Genomic DNA, 15175 nt, shown 5'->3' with positions numbered 1-15175 from the left:
AATCCTGTGTTTTCATGTGATTAAAATTTGTACATGGTGATGGCAACAGTGGGGAGCAGAAGCAGGTAGTGGGGAGGCCAGAACAAACTTTTGCCCCACCATAATCCTATGGCAGCAGATGTCTCCACCTGTGTCCCCACTGTAGTCCCAAGGCAGATGGACATCCCCTACTTTTGCCCCGGATCTCCAGGGCACAGCTCAAAAACAAACAACTCAATGGGGGAGTTTCTTAGGAAGATATCAACTCATGACTTGGGGGAAACTTGTAGAGGAGTTTCCAGCGACTTGATCCTGGGAGATTACTGCACTCTGCTCTCTAAATGGCGAGAGATGAACGATAAATGATCAAGTTGGGGAAGTTTGTCCACAGTGCAATTCCGGCAAGTCATAGGTATGAGGTTTTAAACAGATGTTGCTGGCAGACAAACTAAACATAGATACTCCCTTCTCAGGTTTGGGAGGGTGCCCCGCCCAGCTAATGCGTGTGTGCGTGTGTGCGTGTGTGTATATATAGGGAGTGAGCCAGGCCTCTTGCAAAGGAGTCACCACTCTTTCCCACCCCTGTCTCTGCCTCCTTCCAGCTGTCCTTTCTCGTGTCTGCTTGCCTTTCTCGTGTCTGCTTGCCTGAATGCTCCAGCAACCATGAGCCGCCAGTTTAGCTCTCAGTCAGCGTTTAGCTCAAGGAGCAAGAGGGTTTACAGCCTTGGCTCTTCTGCAGGCTCTGGTGGTGGCAGTCAGGCTGTAGCTTCCGTGTGTCAGGCCCGAGGGAGGTGTGGCGGTAGTGGGTATGGGAGCCTGGGGAGGGGGTTTGGCTCTTGGAGCCTCTACAATTTGGGTGGCAGTAAAAGCATCTCCGTTAACCTAGTGGGGAGAGGCACCAGTGGTTTCTGCCAGGGTGCAGGAGCAGGAAGGGGGTTCGGAGGGGGCAGAAACTTTGGGGGCGGTGGTTTTGGAGGTGCTGGCTCTGGAGGTGGCGGTTTTGGAGGTGCTGCTTTTGGAGGTGGTGCTTTTGGGGGTGGGAGCTTTGGAAGTGGTGGCTATGGACGAGGTGGTTTTGGGGGTGCTGGGTTTGGGAGTAGTAATTTTGGGCTTAGGGCCTTTGGTCCGTCTTGTCCCGTGGGGGGCATCCAAGAGGTGACTGTTAACCAGAGCCTCCTGCAGCCACTTGACCTGGAGGTGGACCCTGAAATTCAGAGAGTCAAGACCCAGGAGCGGGAGCAGATCATGGTTCTCAACAACAAGTTCGCCTCCTTCATCGACAAGGTGAGTGCTCCAGGGGCAGGCGGAGACGCGGGTCCCTGACCAAAGGACCGAGAGGGCCGCGTGCCCGGCCACCTCTCACCGCACTGTGCTGTGTCAGTTGGTGGTGACAATCACTTCCAGATGTGTGTATCCTGGGACCTCAAGAAAACATTTACTTTGTTTAGGCCTCAATTTGACTTAATGAGGGAATTCATTTTTATCTTTTCCTTTTGGCAGGAAAGCAGATAAAAGGTGTGAAAACATCCAACAGACATGGTGTAGTAACCTTATTCTCATTCATCATTATTCACTTTCCATCCTTCCCTCCCTTCCTCCCTCCCTCCACTCATCCATCCCACAAACACTTACTAAGCATCTACTATATGCCAGACACCATACCACAGGGTGACAACAAGGTGACTAGGACACCAGTCCTGCCCTCCAGGAGCCATGGCAGAGCCCAGGTGAATGCCCTGGTGGGTATTGCTGGGGTGTGAAGTCAATAGCATATTAAGTAGGATTCTAACTGAACTCCTCCTTTTAGCTCGTTAAGGGCTCCAAAGAGGCCAGATGAAGCCACTGACGCCCTTTTCCCTAGCCTAGTTTCCTCATTAAATTTCAGATGAGGTCTGGTCCAGGCTGAAACCACTAAGCAGAGGCTGGTGGAAGACCTATGGTAAACACTTTCCTCCAGCGTTTCCTCTTGTCCAGAGGTGTCGGATCCCCAGAAGGTTTTGGCTCTTGGGAAGTAGTGGGAAGCACCCCAAAGGCCGCTGGTTGCTCAGTGACTTTCCCTCAGTCCCCACAGAAGTTCTGTGTTAAGGCCAGAGCTTAACCTGTGAGCTGACTGCAGAGCAGCCATGGCCACAGTCCAGCACTGGGCTGTATTTCTGGGTAAATATACCTGGGTAAATGCTGGGGACAGGCCAGAGTGTGTGAGCTGGGGGAGGAGGAGGCCTAGCGACAGCCACAAAAGAGTTCAACAGAACGAAATGCTTCTGGCTACTTCTGGTTATCTTGGGTGGGAAATTTGGCTGCATATGATCACATCTCAGGCACAGGCAGGGACTGGGACAGCGTGGCTGGAGCAAGGAGGTGACAGGTGAAGGAGAGGTCAAGGATAGGCCAAGGCAGGGTCGGGGACAAGAGCTGGTCGAGCAGTGGGAGTTAGTGACATGGCCGTGGCTGCGTGCAGCTGGTCTCCTGAGAGTCATCTGAGTGTGGTTCCTGTCATTGACAGGACAGCTGCTCAGTTTTGTGGCATGGGGCTGCCCGCAGAGGCCAAGATGCAGGAAACCGTGGCTTCTTGTCCTTCCCCAAGGGCATGGTTTGTGGTGACCACGAGGAGAGAATCTTTATCCAGGAGGGCCCTGGCCTGGTTGGAAGGGAGAAGCCTTCCATTGCAGTGACTCCTCACCCTAGTTTCTGATCTGGCCCTGCTCTCACCCTTAACCCCAGACAGCCTATTCTTAGCACCACACGGGAGACATCCTTCCAAACTATCATATTACTCCTCCGTTGGCTGCTTGCCACAGGTAGAATAAAAGCCAAGATCCTATGAGGCCCTGGATGATCTGGCTCTCCAATCCACAGCTGCTGCTATCCCTCGGCTTGCCGTGGTGAGAATTAGGCAACATTGCTACCATTGGAGGAAACGGCTCTCAAGCTGCACGTGTTAGTGAACAGAATGAGGGCTGGAATTTAGCTCCCCAGGGTACACACTCACGGTCTGCAGTGGTCCTGCACTCCCTCTCTGCTTCCTTTCCTGCTTTCCTCTTACTTACCAGCACACTATTGCATTCTTGTATCCTCCAGCACCCGAAGCGCGGTCCTGCCTCAGGGCCTTTACACTTGCTATTTCTTCTGCTTGGAACTCCTCTCTTCCAAAGAGTGGGTGGGCTTCCCCCATCATCTACTTCAGGTCTTTGCTCAGATGCCACTGTTTCAGTGAGGCCTTTCCTGAAATCTCTATTTAAAGTAACAAGCCCATCCCAGCATCTCTGTCCGCCATTCCTGTGTAATTTTTCTCCACAGCCGCTATCGCCATTTGATACACTGTATATTTCAACAATTTCTTTACAGTTATCTCTCTGAATAGAATGCAAACTCCTGGAAAGCAGGGTTTTTTCCTGTTTTGTTTATTATTGAATCTCTAAGCATCCAGAATAGTGTCTGGCACATGATAATTGTTCAAAAAATCTGTGTTGAATGAAAAACTGAGTCAGCCCTTCAGGTATCGGGCTTGACACTCAGAGAGTGGGAATGGGGACAAAGTCTTTTTTAAAGAACCAATGACAAGGGAAAGAGATCTCAGGAAGGAAAGGGAGGAATTTCAGCCTTTTTCATGGGGATACTGGTTTGTCTTTGTTCAGCTGAACTTGAGTCCTCTATGCCAGGGTAGCGCGTGGCCTGGAAAGTCTACACTAGCAGACAATTTCAAAGCCCTTAGCATTTCTTTAGTCTGTGATGCTTACAAACTGTCTTCTCTGTGTTGGGCACTGTGTGTCCATCGATCTAAACACCTTGTTTACTGGAGAACAAAGCAGACATGATTTGCCTTCCTGGGGCTCACACCAAAAGACATTATAAATGCTGCAGGGAAAGCAGAGGGGAGACACCAGGGGATGACACTTCAGTGGAGGTCTAAAGGATGAATAGGAGTTAGCCAGGCTAAGAATTGGGGAGATCTGGGCTGCTGTAAGTTTTATCTGTGTTAGCTGAGCTTCCCCTGAGTATTGCTGATGGGGAACACAGCTCAGGAGTGTTTTGGGGGCCTGGAGAAAGATCACAATGACTTTTAATGACTTATCTGGTGGTTTAATCCCATTAAAATTGTCTGGCAATCCGTGATGCCAGCCTCTGCCTTTGCAGTTTGGGTGGCCTGATGAGCACCACGAAAGCCAAAGTACCCAGAGGTGTCCTACTGTCCCCTCATTGTTTGATGTGGAAATTCACCGTGGGCCCATAAGATTCTTTCTTTTGATCCCCACAACACAGAGCACAGGGCTGTGAACAAGTGTTCAACAGATTTCTCCACTCCCTGGGAGTGCTGCCAGAGTGAAAAATAGGCCAGGTGGCAAGAATTTCTCACAGGGCTGTTACGAGCTGTGTGGACAAACCTGTGAGAGCTAGTTGCCTTATCTCTGGCTTTGATAAGTTGAACAAAAATAAGCCATGAGTAACAGTGTTCTCTGCACTCATTTTCCAGCCTAGAGTCAGAATCTAAGGGGGATTGAAAAGGACTGGATCCTCAGATGGGCAGTCTCAAGGGCTGGGGATTCTGAGCACCCTCCTTAGTGCCGTATTGTAGGGGGCTGTCTTCAGCCTTCTGAAGCAGGGGGTTTGTCCCCAGATACAGCCCCCAGACAGATCCTGGGGAGTGTGTGTGTGTGTGTGTGTGTGTGTGTGTGTGTGTGTGTGTGTGTGAGTGTACCTGAACAAAGCATAGAGGCATCTAAGGTCTTCACCTAAGACATGGGGGGGCTCCATATGTGTGCCGCCAGTAGAGGTAAGGTGAGGTTTGATCATTATCAGGCAACTTGCTCTTGGTCTGCTCTTGGTCTGCACAGCCCGCAGCCTCTGGACGCTGTACCTGACCTTTGTGTCCACAGTTTTGGGGAACAGATTGTGAGAATATAGGATGATGTCCACTTTCCATTCTCTGTGAGCATGGAGGAAATAGAACCTGGGTAGTCCCTGAATACTACATAACCCCAAAGTTCTGACTGTGGGGCACTGGAATGCATTATATAACATGAAAAAAAAAGAGAACATTTATTTACTGTTAAAATTCTGTCTGGGTTATAAGAGCCTTTACATGAGGTAACCTTCCTGAAAAACATAGTGGCAGACAGCAGAGGTGGTGGGGCCTGCAGGGAGGGGACACCCAGGCAAGTTTGCGCAGGAATCAGTGTAATACTCTAAGTCAAATTGTTCCTTCCCTCCTTTGATTTTTCTCCTCTCCTCAGTCACATAATGTAGTTCAACCACAAAGAGAAATGAGCCTTGGCTGTGTCAGATGCTCTGATCACCATTTCCTCATGTTGGCATGAATAAACTGAGTGACAGCTCTATGATGTAAATGGGGGTAGTTAAAGGAAACAAGGAGCCTGTTGGAGGGATTTACCTTCAACACCGAAGTTAGCTTAGTGTTAATTTCCGGTGAGTTGACCTGACAGCCATTTATCAACCATCAGCCACCACACTGTGCTCATGTGTTCTGGTCCCAGAGAAAGGGGAGCTCTGACCCCTAGAGGGGCCATCCTGATTCTCTGAGTCCTGGATATGCTGTGGGGCTGCCCATCCTCCTCCCCGTGGGGGTACTTCTCAGATCCACAGCCTGGCGTGAACTTGGACGTCTCTTCCTCTTAGGTGCGATTCCTGGAACAGCAGAATCAGGTGCTACAAACGAAATGGGAGCTGCTGCAGCAGGTAAACACGTCGACGTGGACCAACAACGTGGAGCCCTTCTTAGAGAACTACATCAGTGAGCTGAGGAGGCAGGTGGATTTTCTCAACGCGCAGCAGATGCGCCAGAACACGGAGGTCATGAGCATGCAAGATATGGTGGAGGACTACAAGAATAAGTAAGGCTCCAGGCGGGGCGAAGGGCCTGGGGAGAAGCATGGCAGGGAACTGATTCACAGGGCAAGACCTTCTGCTCCAGTGTTAATGTGTAAGGGGTGGGAGCAGGCCCACCAGACACAGCCATGCAGGCTCCGCACTGCACAGCTGCAGGGGGGGGGGCATTTTGCATATGGTCGCCCCGGTAGGATGGCATTGCCAGTCAGCTCTCAATTGCATTGCGTGGGGAGGGGCTGACTAGCTTCGTGGGTGTTGGAACCAGATACGTCTTGGTTCCGGTGTGGGCTTTGCCACTTTCTGGCTGTCTAAGCCTTTAGTTTTCACATTAGTAAAGTGGGGATAGTGAGTACCCTTCTTGTTGGATTGTCGTGAGGGGTAGGTCTGTGGCTTTCGAACATGAGCATGTCTCAGCTTGTGAAAATCAGATTGATCAAGTAGGTCTGGGATGGGGATGGAGTATTTTCGCCTCTAATGTTTCCAAGTGATGCTCATGCTGGGTACTGGGGATCACATTGGGAGAGCCACTGGTTTAGATGAAATTATTCTGAATAAGTTCGTAGGCTGTGCCTGCACTTGCTAAGCGCTCAGTAGGCACTGGCTATTTAATAACGATAGGAGTAACAGGACTTATCTAATTCTAGGTCAGCTGCTCCTACCCCTGCAGACAAGTGGTCTCTCCCTCCCCATGCTGAGGGGCGCAGGGCGCTTCTCTAAACATCACCCTGACATGCTTATTGCCTTGGGCCGGTACACAGTCAAGTGTGTGTGAGTTAATAAGGGAGAAATGAAATTCGCACTGAAGGTGTTGGGGGGCAGAATAATAGATGAAATTTTTTTTCTCTTAAAAAGATTTAGCAAAAGTGGTTACTTTAAGTTCTCAATTAAAAAAATTAAATGATTGAGCTTGACAAATTTACAAATAAAAATGGGGCTGTAGGTTTTCCACGTTGGGTCGTTGTCCCCTTTGTTGACCTGCAGAACCAGGAACTGGCTCCAGCTGCTTGTCAGTGAGAGAAGCAAGCCCTGGTAGGGGGAAGCCAGAGTCCAAGACAGTAATAATTTAAGGAATTCCAAGCCTTCCACTGCAGGAGAAATCTCAAAGAGTCAAGGTCAGCCCCTGCAGCCTGTCCTGTTTCTTATCTCCGCCCACAGATATGAGGAAGAAATCAACCGGAGGACCAACAATGAGAATGACTTTGTCATCCTGAAGAAGGTGAGAAATGGGGGTATCCCGAAGGGGACAGTCGGCCCAGGAGGCTGAATAGAGCGAGGAATTCCTGTGAAATGCTGTGTGACTGAGGGATAGACAGGGTGACCTTGGGGGCCAGCTTGTTGAGTGTGCTGGCCAAATGCTGGGACTCTTACACCAAAGGGGAAAGTCTGAAAGTGATATTAATATGAATCTTTAGGAATCCTTGAGTGTTTAATCTCTCCAGGGTCCTGAAAGTGAAATTAAATTAACGGACAGCTTTTGAGTGTCTGTTATTTGTGGCCTTGGGACCTGGGGAGTGACCTGGGATGTTGTGTGTGATTGACCAAGATGAAGAGCTTGGTGTCACACTTCCTTCTGGCCAGAAGAACCAAGGTTTGTAGGTCTCTTATTTGAATAAGAGAAGGAAACAAACCCAGAGGGGCATTGCCACTTGCCTGGGCCACCCCGCCAGGTGGTATCGGGCAACACCAGGCAAAAAGTCAGACTGTCTTTCCTTGCTCTTCAGGATGTGGATTCTGCCTTTATGAACAAAGTGGACCTGCAGTCCAAGGTGGATTCTCTGTTTGGGGAGGTCAATTTCCTGAAGCAATTATTTGAGATCGTGAGTTCAATCCTCATAAGAAACCCTTGTCTTTTCTCATATCTTACATGGGGAATGGGCTGTTAAAAGGGGAGGCCTGAAACCCAACGTTGCCTACTAGGGACTCCTCTCCCCAGTCACCTCAACTCTGTGGACCAGGAGTCAGCCATTCTCTTAACCCTCAGTGCTTATGATTCCTGGATGGGGGTACTGGAGAAGGGAGGCATGGAGAGTCCTGAGGTAGGAGAAGGTGAAACCGTCCCCACTTCTGTCTAAGAAATGAGGTTAATACCTGGGACATGTAGGGGCAAAACCAACCAGAAATCTTCATCAGCACTGGCACGTTGAGGGGGCTATTGAGGAACTCCATGCAAGAGGGCAGTGTGGATTTTAGAGGGACTGAGGATGAAGACAGTAGTGGTGACAGATAATATGCTCTTAGCACCTCTGGTCCTACAGTCACCCATGTCTAAACTGGGGCCACTGCTCTGGGCCAGATGCTGTGCTAGGAGCTTCACTATATGCTGGGTATCTCCACTCTACAGACGAGGAAACTGAGGCACTGAGAGTCAGTCACTTGCTAGGTTACCTAGCTAGTCAACGGTAGAGCCCAGACTCAGAAGTGAGGGTGAGTGGCAGCAGAGGTGTAGTTTTTTCCTATGGCCTCCGAGAGCTCCTGTGGTTTCAAGGAGCAAGTCTGCCTGTCAGAGGGCCCAGCTCAAGATGGTAGCCAAGCCAGAGTAAGGCAGATATACAGGGCACAGGAGCAGCATGTCGGGCAGGTGGTATCTACAAGGGCTCTGAATTCAGGCTCTCTCTTCTCCCTGGAACTAGGTCTGGGAGCCTTTACCTTTAGTTAAGGTACCTCTCAGTGGACAACAAAAATTCAAAGAATTTTCCCCTAAGACTCCTACCTGGCCCAGGCTTCTGGCTTCTCCAAAGAGCCTCGAGGGGGGGCAGAAAAGGGAAACTGAGGCCTTAGGAGGACAGTGGACGGAGTTAACCTGTGATCCTTGCCTCGCAGGAGCTGTCCCAGATGCAGACCCACATCAGTGACACCAATGTCATCGTGTCCATGGACAACAACCGCTCCCTGGACCTGGACAGCATCATCAGCGCTGTGCAGGCCCAGTATGAGATGATTGCCCAGAAGAGCAAGGAGGAGGCGGAGGCGCTGTACCAGACCAAGGTGAGTGCTGTGGGCCCCTGGCCAGACTTGGTACCCAAAGCCAAACATACCTCCTGGAACTTGTATTGTCTTTCTCTTATTTCTGAAGCAAAACATGCTTGTTACAGAAAACTGCGAAATTACAGGTCAAGATTACTCATCTCTCGCTCCCAATAGTACTATGTCAGCATATGTTCTACCAGTTCTTTGTACCTAACGTTTCTTGAAAACTCATGTGTTCCAGGCACCGCACTAGGGGCTTTATATATATATTGTGTAGTTTACTCCAACCCTATGAGGCAAGGATTTCATTATTCCTACTTTACAGATAATAGAGTATGAGATGACCTAATTTCTCTAAGGTCTTGCGGCTGGGGCAGAACTTAATTAAACTCAGGTGTGTCTTCTAGCAACCCATGCTCTCCACCATTATCATGTTTCTATTCTTATTTGTTCATAGTGAGGTCTTTTAAAATATAGGTTTGTACTTTTTTATTTATCACTTTGAATGTCTTTCTGTGACATTAAATATTCTACATCACCTTTCACAGCAGTGTGGTATCGATGGTAGGAATATACTCTTACTCATCAGATAAACATCTTTGAAATTAAGTCTTTGGGCACAACTTTGTTTACTTCTTTAATATACATTGACTTGGACCTTTTTGGAGGGTGAAGAATCTGTCTTTGAGGATCAAGGGTTAGTCAGTAAATTCTGAACTCCTGGCATTTGAGATCTGATTTGTGGATGGATTACCTGTGGCCAACTCCAATTCCTGCTGGCCTCTGCCCCCTGTCCTGCAGGAGGATGTTCTGAACGGCATGGATTTCAGCAACAGATTGGGGAGGTAGATGGCTAACAGTGAAAACATCAGAATGCAGAGATTTCCTTGAGCCAACCATCCCCCTTGCTTCCTCCAGAGTCATGGCCTGTGGGTAGAGTTCCTATTGCTGGGGCCACATAGACATGGAAAAGGAGATAGAGAAGAAAATGAGAATAAATATGGAGTGTGCCAAGGGCCCCTGAGGAAATGAGGGCCTGACTGCTAGGAAAATCATTCTGGAAAAGGGTAGGAAGGAATATGGCAGAGTGGAAAAAGTGAGGAGGGGTCCCAGTGTGGTAAAGATCAGTGTAAAGTCTTAGATATGGGAAAAAAGAGGTAAAAAGAACATTACCAAGCAACTTTGTTTGTCTGGGACGTGGGGCTGACCCAGAGACCGGTGGGAATGAGGGAGGCTTTATATAGATGTGTGTATGTATGTGTGTTCAGAGCTCAGATGAGGGAGGTTTGGTACAGGTGTGAGTGTGTGTGCATGGGAACATAGCTGGGTTCTCTGGGAACTTTCCCTGGGCAGAGCGGTCTGGGCAGGGTCTGGGAAGGCAGACCCCCTCCCTCCTGGAAGGGCTCATGGTGAGCAGCGGGCTGACTGTTGCTGCTTTTGACCTTCAGTACCAGGAGCTCCAGATGACAGCGGGAAGACATGGAGACGACCTGAAGAACAGCAAGATGGAGATTGCAGAGCTCAACCGCACTATCCAGAGGCTGCAGGCAGAGATCAGCAACGTCAAGAAGCAGGTAAGATGGGTGTTCAGGGTGGGCTGTCCAGACATGTCACCTCCCATAATGCTCTGCCAGATGGGGCTCTTCAAACTCAACCGCCCCCTTCCCCCCTTCCCCGTCCCGGCACTGCCCCGCGTCTTCTCCATGACCATCTCCTGAGCAGATTGACCAGATGCACTCAGTCATTTCGGAAGCAGAGGAGAGAGGACAGCGGGCCCTTCAGGATGCGGGGCAGAAGCTGCAGGGCTTGGAGGTGGCCCTGCAGCAGTCCAAGGAGCACATGGCCCGGCTGCTGCGTGACTACCAGGCACTGCTGGGAGCCAAGCTGTCCCTGGATGTGGAGATTGCCACCTACCGCAGGCTGCTGGAGGGCGAGGAGAGCAGGTGGGCCATATTTTGGGAGCAAAGCGCAGGTTGTACCCTTAGAGCTGTGGGACTGACTATTTGGAGGGAATAGCTTTTCTGGGAAGATTGGTAACCCAGGGTGAGCAGAAACATTCAAGTCAGAAGCGAGCATGTGTGCTTTGGCAGGGTCAGTGTCATTCTCTTATCTCTAAGCAGAATGTTCCTATATCCCAACCCAAGCCATTACAGCCAGGTGGTAACCCCACCCCCCACCTCCCAATGCTAAAGTCTTGAAGAAAATGCTTAAAATCCTTTCTGGCCTCCCTGGCCCCCTGACCTCTCTGCCCATGCACAGACACACCTTTCCCATGTGCAACAAAGCTTGGGGACATCTCCGCTCCTGATGTCACCAGGCTGCTGCCTGCTCTCCTTTTGGCTTTGCAGGTCTGGCTCATGTGTGTGCTTTGCTTTTACAGGATGTCAGGAGAGCTGCAGAGTCACGTGAGCATCTGTAAGTAGCAAAGCCCAGGGCTGGGGCGGGTTGGTACTGAGTGGAGGGAAGGCCCAGCAGGGTTGCCCAGCAGAGAACTGGCAAGGGGGCATTTTAGTTTCCAGTCCCACACCGTGAGAACCAAATGAGCAAACACAACTGCAAAGCCTAGAGAAATTTGTTGAAATAAATGATTTTAGCGCTTCTTAACCTTAGTTTTTATGATCCCAAATACAATAATTTGGGGTATATTAATAATAATTTTGGGTACATTAAGGTTATATCAATACTGCAAATGTACCCGGAATCTTTTTGTAGCATGAAGAATGCTTTGGAAATGAATATACTTTTATCTAGTTTTTGCAAGTCCGATGCTGCCAGTGATGAAGGACATAGGAGGCTGTCCGGAGGGTGGGTGCAGGCAGGTACCCCTGCCCAGTCCTTCTGACCCCTGACTGGGCTGCCCTCTCCCCCAACAGCTGTGCAGAGCAGCCAGATGACCCTCGGTGGCGCAGGAGGCGGAGGTGGTCGAGGCTCTGGAGGGTATAGCGGCGGTGGCCTCGGCGGCAGCAGCTGGGGCTACGGAGGCAGCGGCGCGGGGAGCTCTCTCGGGGGCGGTGCAGGCTACGGAGTGGGCAGTGGAGGTGGTTATGGGATCGGCAGCGGTGGGAACTACGGAGGGAGCAGCAAGTCCAAGGGCAGAAGCGGTGGGGGATCCGCCCGCCTGCAGATCATCCAAACTTCTACCAACACGTCCCACAAGCGAATCGTGGAGTAGAGGTGGCTCACTCCTGATCCCTTTTCTACCTCCTTCTGACTTCCTCTCACTTCCTTTTCCTGATGGGTCTCAGCAGTTTCGCCAATCAAGTCCACTCTAGATGGGGAAGTAGTAGGTCTATCTATGGAGAGCATTGGCTGGCAGTCAGGACACAGCCAGTCTCATTTTCAACTCAGACTCTCCCTGGCCCTGCTCCTGTCCCTGGGGATGCCCAGGGCCCCATTTAGCCATGGAGTGTAGAGCATCTACAAGGCAGATAATGGAGAGTTGATGTCAAGCACACCAGGTTTCTCAGTTCCAGGCCCCCTTTCCTATGCCTGAGCTGCCTGGAAATAAGAATCCATCCCTCAAGGAGCCACAAAACGAGGCCTTTGGGTGAGTGGCTGATGGCAAGGCAAGCCAGCTTGGTATGGGGCAATTCCTGCCTTTTGGTGTATAACCTCACACTGTCATGGAGAGTGTGGATTGGCTGCCCACGTCACATATCTGTAAGTCACGTCTGGGCCTGATTCGCCATCTCTGTCTCAGGAAGCATTATGCCCAGGGTTAGTAACCCCAGGTGGGAGTATTTCAGAGGGCACGAGTCCTTGTCCACAGGGAGGACTGGAATGAGCAGTGAAGGGAGGAGATGACGGACAAGCAAACAAGTTCTGTTCTGTCTTGTGCCTCCTGACAGCTCCATTCTTTGGAAGCCTGGCCCTTCCTGAACTCTGTTCCATAACGACTCATCTGAGACCTGTCCAACATGCTTGGTATATACAGCCTAACTCTACTCTGTCCAGGTGCCCAGACCTTGAAGAGTTTGAGTATCAGACTTGGGTCTTGGGAGGTTCAATTCTAAACCAGGCTGCAAGCTGCCTGTTATTTGCAAGGTAGCTTAATGCTCTTTTCCAGACTGCAAAGTCCCTTCTGCCTCCTGTTCTCTGTGACTGAACACTTTGTGAGAACGACTCTTTGTTTTGGGCCTTACATAAGATGCTTGAGATGTGCTGGAGGGGAAAGGAAGAGGACATTATTGGCCAACTAATGGGTCGTGAGAGAGAGAGGGTGGCTTTGCTTCTAAGATCTGGAGTCACCTTCACTGCTTGCTGAGTCCTAACACAAACTCCCCGTCCATGATTCTCTTGGGGCATCTGATGAGCTCAGCATAGGTCCTTTGGGGAGTGCTGTGACATCATCATTTCCTGGCTGAAGGTGGTACCTCGAAATTTCTGGTGTTTCTACAATAAACTTTTCTGTGATCTCAAACTGCTGTTTGGTCAGGAGATGAGTTATTTCTTCTGTAGTTTCTGCAGGCCTCTGAAATTATTCATATTTGGGAAGTAAAGTTCATTATTTTTTATTGTATTTTTTGCATTTATTGTAGACATAATCTTACAAATCCTTAAAGTGACCAACCATTCAAAAGTCAGTTACACATTTTTCAATAGGCATTTATTTAGCTCCTACTATGTGGTAGACAGTGGTCTGGGCACTGGGAATGCAATGGTGAATGAACACATTTCTTAATCTGAAGGATGCTAAATAACTCAAGTGACATAGGGGAGGTGAGGGGGAGAAATCAGAACAGGGCCTATTCTGTGGACACAGGGAGCTGCAGCACAATAGGAGCAGTGGGATTCACAGCAGTTGACAGTGTTGGGGAAGGGAAGTCCCAACTGATTCCTAGAAGGCTGGAAAGTGGAGCAGGGCTCGGGAACAGAGTTGGGCAGGTATGGGCAGCGAGTCAGGGAAGGGCCCTCCAGAGAGTCTGCTCAGAGACTCATAGATAAGAGAAGGGGAATGTGTGTGAATCAGAGGGGGCAGCTGCAGAGGAGAAACTGAGCTGGGGAGATGAGAGATGAGCCCATTAACCGGGGGTGGGGGTGTTATGGGCATGAGTTTCTTTCATTGATGCCCCTAAGAAAAGTATAGATGCAGAAATTCAAGAATGGAGCAAGATAAGCTATCACCTCATCATTTGTGACATTTTTGAGTCTGTGTAAAGAATTCATATAAAAGATGTGGCCTGGAAGTCCTAGCCACAGCTGTCAGACATGAAAAAGAAATAAACGGCATCCAAATGGGAAAGAAAGAAGTAAAACTGTCATCATTTGCAGATAACATGATACTATACAGAGAGAACCCCAAAGATTCCACCAAAAAACCATTAGAACTGATAAATGAATTTAGGAAAGTAGTGCAATACAAAATTAATATTCAGAAATTGGTTGCATTTTTATACACCAATAACAAACTATCAGAAAGAGAAATTAAGAAAACGATCCCATTTATAATGGCATAAAAAATATTTAGGAATAAATTTAACCAAGGAACTAAAACACCTGTACTCAGTAAATTATAAAACATTGAAGAGAGAAATTAAAGAAGATACAAATAAATGGAAACATATCTCATGCTCATGGATAGGAAGAATTAATATAGTTAAAATGTCCATAATACCCAAAGCAATCTATAGATTCAGTGCAGTCCGTGTCAATGGCATTTTTTACAGCACTAGAACAAATAATCTTACAATTTGTATGGAACCATAAAAGATTCTGAATAGCCACTACAATCCTGAGAAAGAAGAACAAAGCTGGAGGTATCAAGCTTCCTGATATCAAATTATACTATAAGACCATAGTAATCAAAACAGCATGGTGTTGACATAAAAACAGACACATAGATTAATGGAACAGAATGGAGAGTCCAGAAATAAATCTATGCCTATATGGTCATTTAGTCTATGACAAAGAAAACAAGAACTTACGCTGGGGTAAAGACAGTCTTTTCAATAAATGGTGCTGGGAAAACTGGACAGATACATGCAAAAAATGAAACTGGACCCTCTTATTACGCCATATACAAGAATAAACTCAAAATGGATTAAAAACTTAAATGTAAAACCTGAAATGACAAAACTACTAGAAGAAAATATTGGAAGTAAACTCTCAGACATTACCCTTAGTAACACTTTTACTGATATATCTTCTCGGGCAAGGGAAACAAAAGAAAAAATAAACAAACGGGACTACAACAAACTAAAAAGTTTTTGCATAGCACAGGAAACCATCAACAAAATGAAAAGACATCCTGCTGAAAGGGAGAAGATATTTGCCAATGATACATCTGATAAGGGGGTTAATAGCAAAACATTTATAAAAAAGTTCATACAACTCAACACCAAAAAAATCATACAATCCAATTAAAAAAATGGGCTGAGCACCTGAA

At 48.4% G+C, this 15175-nt stretch overlaps 1 protein-coding gene across 1 annotated transcript; it reads left to right on the top strand.

Moving 5' to 3' along the window:
- Nucleotides 1-642: 642 nt before the first annotated feature.
- Nucleotides 643-13207, top strand: KRT77 (keratin 77; the record flags this gene model as incomplete). Its single annotated transcript, XM_081060318.1, has 9 exons — nt 643-1263; nt 5614-5828; nt 6979-7039; nt 7545-7640; nt 8644-8808; nt 10239-10364; nt 10513-10733; nt 11171-11205; nt 11664-13207. 9 exons carry the CDS (start codon nt 643-645, stop codon nt 11960-11962), a joined length of 1839 nt encoding a protein of 612 aa, XP_080916444.1. The 3' UTR covers nt 11963-13207.
- Nucleotides 13208-15175: the final 1968 nt, after the last annotated feature.

Source organism: Rhinolophus hipposideros (genome assembly GCF_964194185.1).
Source record: "Rhinolophus hipposideros genome assembly, chromosome: 9".
In the NCBI taxonomy this organism is placed as follows: domain Eukaryota; kingdom Metazoa; phylum Chordata; class Mammalia; order Chiroptera; family Rhinolophidae; genus Rhinolophus; species Rhinolophus hipposideros.
Note: the sequence above shows the minus strand (reverse complement) of the source record. Positions and strands in the feature narration are given on the sequence as shown.